Source organism: Gossypium raimondii, chromosome 13, assembly GCF_025698545.1.
Source record: "Gossypium raimondii isolate GPD5lz chromosome 13, ASM2569854v1, whole genome shotgun sequence".
In the NCBI taxonomy this organism is placed as follows: Eukaryota; Viridiplantae; Streptophyta; class Magnoliopsida; order Malvales; family Malvaceae; genus Gossypium; species Gossypium raimondii.
The window spans coordinates 4,389,492-4,400,270 of record NC_068577.1 but is presented as its reverse complement, the minus strand read 5'-3'; the positions used below and the strand labels follow the sequence as shown (position 1 = coordinate 4,400,270).

Here is a 10,779-nt window from a genome sequence, read left to right as displayed (position 1 = left end):
CAGAATATGCATACTAGATACAATCACTAGGGTTATTAACGAACAATGAGTGAATATTGAAAGAAATAATTCTCTTTTGTGAGAACCTGGAGTAGTAGTTCATTATATATGATAGAGCTCTTTTTTTCTTTTGAATTAGAAATATCAATTTTCAATTAGAAATAGTGATTTCCCCATGTTGTGTAAAATCCGCACTGAAAAAATGGAAAAAAGAAAATTTCCTTCTATCAAGAACCTTTTTCATAAAATCTCGTCTACAAATACAATACAATAAGTTTCTATTCCAACACGGAGGCAAAAGGACAACATACATGATGTGTAACACCCCAAACCCGGCCTAAACGTTATGGCCGAATCTTGCGATGTCACATTGTAACACCCCTTACCCGTATTCGACGCCGGAATAGGGTACGAGGCATTACCAAAACACATACATTTATAAACGTATTAAACTGAGTTATAAAATTTTATACAAATTAAAACTTTCAAATTATTATCTTCGAATCGCTAATTAGCACTTACAAGGCCCAGTATATATATACTCATTCGATCCAAGCCTTATAGCTATCACCATTTGTTCATTTCATAGCCATATATGAACTTATAATCCTTCACTTCTCCTCATATGAATTTATCAATTATTACTTACTTCTCGCGAGTACCTGAATTGATCCGTATCATTTCATATTCTCGTATCGTCATATTTTTCCTATTAAACCATTGTAATATATTAAATATTCAATATCTTGTAAATATTCGCTAATCTATCCCATATACTTTCACATAGATTAATTCACAATTCACAAGTCTTATCATTTCAAAGCTTATAAGACACATGTACATATCTATACTAACTCGTATGAGTCTCATACTCATTCATGTGCTCAATAAATCCGTTAAATCATTTCAACATCGAAGAATCCACATTATGTCGGAAAAATACTAATAACAATCATAAATCTTTTCATATTAATTTCATATATCACTTCTTGAACTTCAAATATCATTTCATAAATATGTAATTCACTAACACATCTTGCCATATACAATATCCAATTGGTTAAATCACTTAATTGAATTCAACTTCAATAATCACAATAAATCTATCACTTGAGTGTGAGTCCATGTAACACTTACCAATGTTGTCAAATTAGTGAACATCTTATGGAATTAAGTACTTTATTTTCTTGATGCCATAGTCCAACTATGGTCTTACACGTAATCACATAACATATACTGATGTCATAGCCTAGCTATGGTCTTACACGGAATTACATATCACTTATTACCATGGCCCATCCATGGTATTTTCTGTCAATTCGTCTTTATCACTGAACGAAAGTACTCAACCCTGCGTTCTACTCAATTTGAACTTTTTTTCCAATTTATCTATCTTTCTCTATAACAGCCCGATTTTGGGTCTAGTCGGAACAGTGGTTTTGGGACCACAAATCCGACGAGGAAAAATGTAATGGCCTAAATTTTCAGAAGTGTCGGAACGGTGATTTGAGATCACTAAATTCGACAAATGGGTAGAAAATATTATTAATTTAGTGAGTATGGGTTAAATGTGAAGTTAGGAAACTTTTTGAAATAGTGAATAGTACACTAGAAATAAATATTAAAATAATTAGAATAAAAAATTAGGTATCGAGACCTCGGGGATGTTAAAACGAGCCATAAATATTTTTATAAATATTTATGTAGTGTTAAAAAGTTAGTATTAAAGTTTCGTTAAGAAATTTTAAAGTTCCGATAATTAATTGAACAAAAAGGACTAAATTGTAACAAATGCAACATTATGGGAAATGATTAAATAGCTTAAATGATAAAAGGAAGAGGGCTTAAAAGGAAAATAGACCCAAGGTCTATTTGGGCTGGACGGCAAAGGCATGAAATCAGCAACAAAGTAAGGAGAATTAATGGCAAAATTGGAATATTGCAAAATTTACTTAATAAAGTTAGGACCAAAGTGGAATTATTTAGATTTCTCTTTATTTTTCTGAATTCTCATCATCAAAAACACCATAGAAGGGTTTCCTTAAGCTGGTTCTTCCTATTTTTACTGCAGGTAAGTTCAATTCTTGATTATTTCTTGAAAATTTTGTGTTTTTGTGACTTTTACAACTGGGCCCACTTATTGTATTCATTAGTTTTTGATTCTATGAAAGAAGTTGAAAGCTGCTATGAATACATGCTAGAAGTATATGATGATTTAGCATGGAATTAGAGTTTTAAATTGTTCATATGTTGATTTTATTGAAAGACTTTAATAGAAAGTGAATGTTTGGGACCTAATAGTAAAAGAGTTTGAAGATAGAGTTATATGAGTAAATTATGAATTTTAATAGTTGTGAAACAACTTATAATGTCTAGGGAAAGTATTAATTGAGAAAATTAAATTAATTGAGGGGTTAATTGAGAAACGACTGAATTGTATAAACTATGAAATTTGGGGCAAAAAGGAAATTAACATTTTGCACTAAAGCAGTTTTGGACAGCAGCAGTAGTATAACTTTGAAAAATCACCAAAAATTGTTGGAATTTAATTAGAGGGTGAATAAAATGTGAAATTAAATATCATTGAGTCTAGTTTCTCATAGAAGAAACAGTGTAAGAAATGGAATTGTAAATCATGAGATATAATAAATTTTGTGAGACAATGTCAGAATGATTTCGGGTTCCCCTGTTCTGACTTTGGAAAATCATCAAAAATTGAAGAAAAATAATTATGAGTTATAATTTATATGATTAGAACCCTTAATGAGTCTATTTTCAAAGGAAATAAACAGAAACATCATCCGAATTCTGTACAATTAGATAATTCATTTTTAGTGAAGAGTGGTCAGAACTGTCAGACAGTGAAATAGGGGAAACTTTAAAGAATAAACTGTACTATTTGGCTGAACAAAAAATTCTTAAAATTTTATGGTAAGAAGTTATGTGAGTCTAGTTTCATGGAAAATTAGCTGATCTTAATTTGGAGCTCTGTAGCTACAGATAAAAATAATTTAGTGACTCTGACTCGGATAAATAGCTTTGAATATACATGTGAGTGAATAGTGAAATTATAGCTAGTGTTGTTTAAGTGTGTTATACACATTAAGGATGTGGAATGGAGAGTAGGAGGAGGAAAAATTGGGAAATATATGAATGATTTGTGTATAATTGGTCATATGCTTAATTATAATTGATAAACGATGAAATAGAAATGATGCATATATTTGTGCAGTATTGGTCATGGTTTAAGCTCATGGGGGAAAATAAAGTTTATAGTACGTGTGTATTGTATTTTTGGTATATGATTTGGCATGAAGTAATGTCGTGAATGGGTATTGAATTAACACATGTTGGAAAGTTTGATATATGAATAAATATTGTGATCATGAAAGGGGTGGTAAGGTTTAAATTATGAAATCTTTAGTGAAATGGTTTATTATGTGATTATTTCCAAAAAGAATTATGTTTCAATGTACTAGTTTGCGACTATGGTTGAATGATATGTTTATATCTTGTGTGATGTGCATAGGAAACGAGTGTGGAAAGGTAATGAAATAGTAAGTTCATATGGCTGAAAATTAATGATTAAATGTTAATTTCATGAATTATATAATGTATGTTGAGATATATTTATTGTTGAAATGAGAATAAAATAAAAATGCGAAAACTGAATAAATGATCAAATTGAGCGGAACGCCGGATTTGAGTACTTCTGATCAGTGACAAAGTGATAAGTGGTAGCTTTAGCTACACTTATCTGATCAAGGGACAAAGTGATAAGTGGTAGGTTTAGCTACGCTTATCTGATCAAGTGACAAAGTGATAAGTGATAGCTTTAGCTACACTTATCTGATCAAGTGACAAAGTGATAAGTGGTAGCATTAGCTACACTTATCTGATCAAGTGACAAAGTGATAAGTGGTAGCCTAGCTACACTTATCTGATCAGGGACAAGTGATAAGTGATCATACGTAAGACCATAGTTATACCATGGCAAAGTGGAAGTGAAGTACTCAATTTTCCGTAACCGTTCCCTAATTTGATTAAGGATGGTAAGTGACAAATGGGCCCAAAAGAATTAAAGTAAATGGTTAAGTGGTAGTGCATTTATACAAGGATGATGTTGTTATTTTAAAGTGACATTTTCATTGCAAAATTGAGAATTTCATAAATGTGTTATTGAATGGTATAATCGATAAACGTTGAGTTAAATGGTAAGTATGTATTAGTGTTGAACTTAATGTCATTGAGTTGTACGTGAATTAAATGGAAATTGCTAGTGATATGATTTAAATTGTGAGCATGAGAAATTGCGAATTGAATGGAATGGAAATGAAGCATTGAATTGCATGAGTATGTATCGGGTCTCGTAGGCCCTAATTATTATAATTATAATATTTTGAGGATATATTGTGAAAAGTTATAGAAGCATGTTAATTATTTTGAAAGTTTCAATTTATATGAAATTTTATAACTCGGTTAAATACGTTTACAAGTGTATGTGTTTTAGTAATGCCTCGTACCCTATTCCGGTGTTGGATACGGGTAAGGGGTGTTACATTCTCAACAATCATAATTCAACCATGATATATATATATATATATATATATATATATATATATATAGAATAATACATTATGTCATGCATAATACTCACAAAAAATTGTTTGGTTTCATCCATATGAATTTACAATTCAATTCATAATAACTAATTGAAATAAAACATTTTGTCATTTCTAATTCAACGTTTATCAAATATAATCGGCATATTACCAAGTTATATATAAATCATTCATATATTTTATTTTTCCTCCTCCTCCTCTCCATTCCACATCCTTAATGTACATAACACTCTTATAAATAACATTTTATATAATTTTACTATTCACTCACATGTATATTCAAAGTTGTCTATCTGAGTCAGAGTCACTAAATTATTTTTATCCGGAGCTACAAAGCTCCAAATTAAGATCCATTAATTTTACCTGAAACTAGACTCAAATATCTTCTTACCATAAAATTTTCATAATTTTTGGCTTAGCCAATAAATACAGTTTATTCTTTAAAGTTTCATCTATTTCACTACTCGATAGTTCTGACCTCTCTTCACTAAAAATTAATCATCTCACTGTACAGAATTTGGATGGTACTTACATTTGTTTAACTTGAAAATAGACTCATTCAGGGTTCTAAACATATAAATTTTAGCCTGTAATTATTAACAATTTTCCAAAGTTAGAATAGGGGATTCCAAACTCATTCTGACCTTATCTCACTAAACTTAAAATATCTCAAAATATATAAGTTTTTTGCTTGCTCTGTTTCTTTTATGTAAAAATAGACTCATTAAGCTTTCATTTCATATCTTATTCACACTCTAATTCGATTTTCACCATTTTTGGTGATTTTTCAAAGTCACACAACTGTTTCTGTCCAAAACTATTTTGTTGCTAATTTTACTATTTCATAATTTCACTTTTTCACTTTCGATCACTATTCAATTCAATTCCACACATATATTCATCATTCAATTACACTTAATCGTTACATGATCTCATGTATTCTCACTTAGTCAATTTCCCGTTGAACACTCGGAATATACACGGATACGTAGAGAATTAGCACATAAGTGCCACACTGATATGTAGCCGAAGCTACCACTGATACGTAGCCGTAGCTACCACTGAAATGTAGCCAAAGCTACCATTGATATGTAGCCGTAGCTACCACTGAAATGTAGCCAAAGCTACCATTGATCAATAACACTGGAAATGTCCACGGGCCTGCTCACACAAGCTATCAGGTGTCTGCAACACATGCTAGATCACCCAGCACCCGGGACTCACTGTAACACTGTAACACTAGTCTCTAGTGACATGTCACTTGTATCCACTTCTATTCCTAAGTTTAACCGGGAATTTACACTTAACACTTTATTTTAAACACTTTATCACTTGGATAATTCATGAACAATTTTCCTTCCACATTCAATATTAATTCACATATCAAATATAATTCACAATTTATAAATATATTGCTATTATTTACACATAACTTACTTTGGTGCAACAATATAAAAATTTAGCAATTTAGTCTTTCATCTTTTTTTTTCTCCGATCAAGGTCGATTCTACTTCTTTCTTGATCTATAATAACATATTTGACTTATTCAATACTCACATTTATCAAAATAGTCATTGACTCAAACTTTGGAAAAATTACAATTTTGCCCCTAAATTTTGCTATTTACACTTTTGCCCCAAAGCTCGTAAATTAAACTTCATCCCTTATGCTTATGTATTATGCCATGCTGAACATTTTCCCTTCTATGGAAACATCGAATTCCCACTCTAACACTTATGAACATTAGGTATTTTTACCGATTATGTCATTTTACTCGTTTTCACTTAAAATCGTTAGCAAAAGTTGTTTAACATAATTTCAAGCTTCATATTCTACCATAAAACATCAAAATAAGCACATTTTACCTATGGTTATTTTTCAAAATATAAACCCTAGGTTAAATTATTGCTAGAATAAGCTAAATCAAGTTACCAGGACTCCAAAAATGTAATGAACATTAAAAACGGGGCTTGAAATCACTTACTATGGAGCTTGGAAACTTGAAAACCCTAACTATGGCCCCCCCCTTGTGAAATTCGGCCAAGGCTTGAAGATGGACAAACTTTTGGCTATTTTGGCCTTTTTAATTCTTTTAATTACTAAATGACCAAAATACCCCCAACTTGAAAATATCCTATTTCACTTATCTCATGTCCATTTTTGTCCAACAAGTTAACCAATGGTCTAATTTTCATTTAAGGACCTCTAATTTAAAATTTCATAACAATTGGACACTTTTAACATGTAGAAATCAACTTTTATACTTTTTACAATTTAGTCTTTTTTACTAAATTGAGTGCCCAAACGTCAAAATTTTCGAACGAAATTTTCACAAAATCATTCCATGAAATCGTAGACCATAAAAATATAATAAAAATAATTTTTTTCTAGTCAGATTTGTGGTCCCGAAACTACTGTTCCGACTAGGCCTAAAATCGGGTTGTTAGAGGATGGGTAGAAGCAGTTGTGATGCTCAATCCATGATCTGAAACCGTGGTATATAGGATAGAAAAGAATACACCAATCCTAAGGATCCATACATAGGATTAATTATGGACCCAAGAGAAATTTTGAGTTGTGTTTAGTCTTTTATTTTTGTATTTAATATCTTGTATATCTAGATAAAAATATTTCTATCAAAAATATAAACAATAGAATCGGCTCAATCCTTTTAGTAAAATATTGGGCCGAGTTTAATTGCAATTTAACAAACCGACTATAATTACTGGATTACAAAGTATCCATTGCTTCAAATTTAAATTTGATTTATCAAGTTGGTTTATCTAATTTATCCACTGCGTCGAATTCAAATTTGATTGCCTTCCATACTTCACAAGCAGCAGCTAGTTCAGGACTCCATTTGCTAGCCTCGCAGATAATTTCATTACCCTCGTGGGTAAGGTAACGTCCCTCATTACGAGCTTGTACACATGCTTCTAAAGCTACTCGATTAGCTACGGCACCCGGTGCATTTCCCCAAGGGTGTCCTAAAGTTCCTCCACCGAATTGTAGTACGAAATCATCTCCAAAGATCTCGGTCAAAGCAGGCATATACCAAACGTGAATACCCCCCGAAGCTACTGACAGAACACCTGGCATAGAAACCCAATCTTGAGTGAAATAAATAGCACGACTTCAATCTTTTTTAATAAAATCATCACGTAGTAAATCAACAAAGCTCAAAGTTACGTCCCTTTCTCCTTTCTCCTTATTAGACCATGGTATTTGATTCGCCAAATACATCATTATTCTATATTCTTTCATATGTATGGCACAGCCCGATCCGTGTTTTTCAAGTTTCTAATTCCTTACTTTTTTTTTAAATCCAAATTCTAAATGCAAATGAAATAAATGAAATAGAAATAGATAAGTAATATAAAAATAATATTAACATAATATTTTAATATATTATAAATAAATTAATAAATATATAAATAAATTCTAATACTAATATATATTAGAATATATATAATAGAATAGATAAATATATAATAGAATTAATATTCTAACATCTAATATAAATTATATATTATATATTATAAGCTCAATAATAAGAAATAAGAAATTCACCCTTGATAGTAATATATGTTGTATATGTAAATCCTAGATGTGAAAACAAGCGTAATTCGACCCTGAAATGAAAAAAAAAAGAATATAGATGGAAAAAGGGGGGAGAGGTTGGGCGTAAAGTAAAAAAAATCTGATATGCTAAAATAAATACGAAATGAAATTGAAACAAGGCTAATGAGATAGAAATAATGAATCATAAATAGAGTTTGGGTTCGAATTCCATAGATAATATAGATGGTGTTGCCTATAATGATGGACAAATGAAAGACTCTCCCAAAATTTTTATTTATCCACTTCCTATTTTGAAAATAGGTTGGTTGAACTTAAAAATTCCTTCATTGAATAAGGAAACAATCCAATTGCATGCACTTGAATTGGATGGGACCAACGAAATCAAGCGCGAACCCCATTTCTTATTGAATTAATCGATCAACCTCCTGTCGAAGATTTATTTTGTATTAGATAATTTTGGAAAAACAAATTGACATATTTCACTTTATTATGAAAATAAATCCTACTACTTCTGTTCCTGGAGTTTCCACGCTTGAAAAAGAAAATCTGGGGCGTATTTCTCAAATCATCGGTCCAGTACTGGATGTAGCCTTTCCTCCGAGCAAGATGCCTAATATTTACAATGCCCTAGTAGTTAAGGGTCGAGATACCACCGGTCAACAAATTAATGTAACTTGTGAGGTTCAACAATTATTAGGAAATAATCGAGTTAGAGTTGTAGCTATGAGTGCTACAGATGGTCTAACAAGAGGAATGGAAGTGATTGACACAGGAGCTACTCTAAGTGTTCCAGTCGGTGGAGCGACCCTAGGAAGAATTTTTAACGTGCTTGGGGAGGCCGTTGATCATTTATGTCCTGTAGATACTCGCACAACATCACCTATTCATGGTGCGATTCATACAATTAGATACAAAATTATCTATTTTTGAAATAGGAATTAAAGTAGTCGATCTTTTAGCTCCTTATCGTCGTGGAGGAAAAATCGGACTATTTGGAGGGGCTGGGGTAGGTAAAACAGTACTCATTATGGAATTGATCAACAACATTGCCAAAGCTCATGGGGGCATATCCATATTTGGCGGATTAGGTGAACGGACTCGTGAAGGAAATTATCTTTACATGGAAATGAAAGAATCTGGAGTAATTAATGAACAAAATCTTGCAGAATCAAAAGTGGCTTTAGTCTACGGTCAGATGAATGAACCGCCAGGAGCTCGTATGAGAGTTTGATTGACTGCCTAACTATGGCAAAATATTTCTGAGATGTTAATGAATAAGACATACTTCTATTTATAGACAATATCTTCCGTTTTGTCCAAGCGGGATCCGAAGTATCTGCCTTATTGGGTAGAATGCCTTCCGCTGTGGGTTATCAACTCACCATTAGTACCGAAATGAGTACTTTACAAGAAAGAATTACTTCTACCAATGAGAGATCCATAACTTCTATGCAAGCAGTTTATGTACCTGCGGATGATTTGACCGACCTTGCCTCTGCTACAACATTTGCGCATTTAAATCCTACTACCGTACTATCAAGAGGATTAGCTGCCAAAGGTATTTATCCAGCGGTAGATCCTTTAGACTCAACATCCACTATGCCCCAACCTCGAATCGTTAGTGAGGAACATTATGAAACTGTACCAAGGGTTAAGCAAACCTTACAGCGTTATAAAGAACTTCAGGACATTATAGCTATCCTTGGGTTGGACAAATTATCCGAAGAGGATCGCTTAACCATAGCAAGAGCGCAAAAATTTGAGTGTTTCTTATCACAACCCTTTTTTGTAGCGAAAGTATTTACCGGTACCCCGGGGAAATATGTTGGTCTAGCAGAAACAATTAGAGGATTTAAATTGATCATTTCCGGAGAATTAGATGGTCTTCCTGAACAGGTCTTTTATTCGATAGGTAACATCGACGAAGCTACTGTGAAGGCTACGAACTTAGAAATGGAGAGAAAATTGAAGAAATGACCTTAAATTTTTGCGTACTTACCCTTAATCAAATTGTTTGGGATTGAGAAGTGAAAGAAATCATTTTATCTACTAATAGCGGACAAATTGGCGTATTACCAAATCACGTGCCTATTGCCACAGTTGTAGATATAGGTATTTTGAGAATACGCATTAACGACCAATGGTTAACGATGGCTCTGATGGGTAGTTTTGCTAGAATAGGCAACAATGAAATTACTATTTTAGTAAATGATGCGGAGAAGGGTAGTGACATTGATCCCCAAGAAGCTCAGCAAGCTCTTGAAATAGCGAAAGCTAACTTAAGGAAAGCTGAAGGCAATAGGCAAAAAATTGAGGCAAATCTAGCTCTCAAATGGGCTAGGACACGAGTCGAGGCTATCAACGTGATTTCGTAACGAGTTGGTTAATCGAAAGAATTTTAGTAGAAACAGAACTTTCATTTATACATCCAATTTTGATTCTGTCGATTAAATAGAATCAAATATAATCAAAAGTGAAATTAGATTTTGATCTGACAAAAAATTTGAAAATTGAAAACGAAAACAGAATAGGATGAAAAAGATAGAAAATCAATAAAAGAATATGGGTAGAAAAA

At 32.2% G+C, this 10,779-nt stretch overlaps 1 protein-coding gene and 1 pseudogene across 1 annotated transcript; one reads left to right on the top strand and one right to left on the bottom strand.

Moving 5' to 3' along the window:
• Positions 1 to 7,391: 7,391 nt before the first annotated feature.
• Positions 7,392 to 7,721, bottom strand: LOC128036026 (ribulose bisphosphate carboxylase large chain-like). Its single transcript, XM_052626534.1, has one exon. It carries the CDS (start codon positions 7,719 to 7,721, stop codon positions 7,392 to 7,394), a length of 330 nt encoding a protein of 109 aa, XP_052482494.1.
• Positions 7,722 to 8,347: 626 nt separating this feature from the next.
• On the top strand, positions 8,348 to 10,181 carry LOC128035919 (ATP synthase subunit beta, chloroplastic-like; annotated as a pseudogene).
• The last annotated feature ends 598 nt before the right edge of the window (positions 10,182 to 10,779 follow it).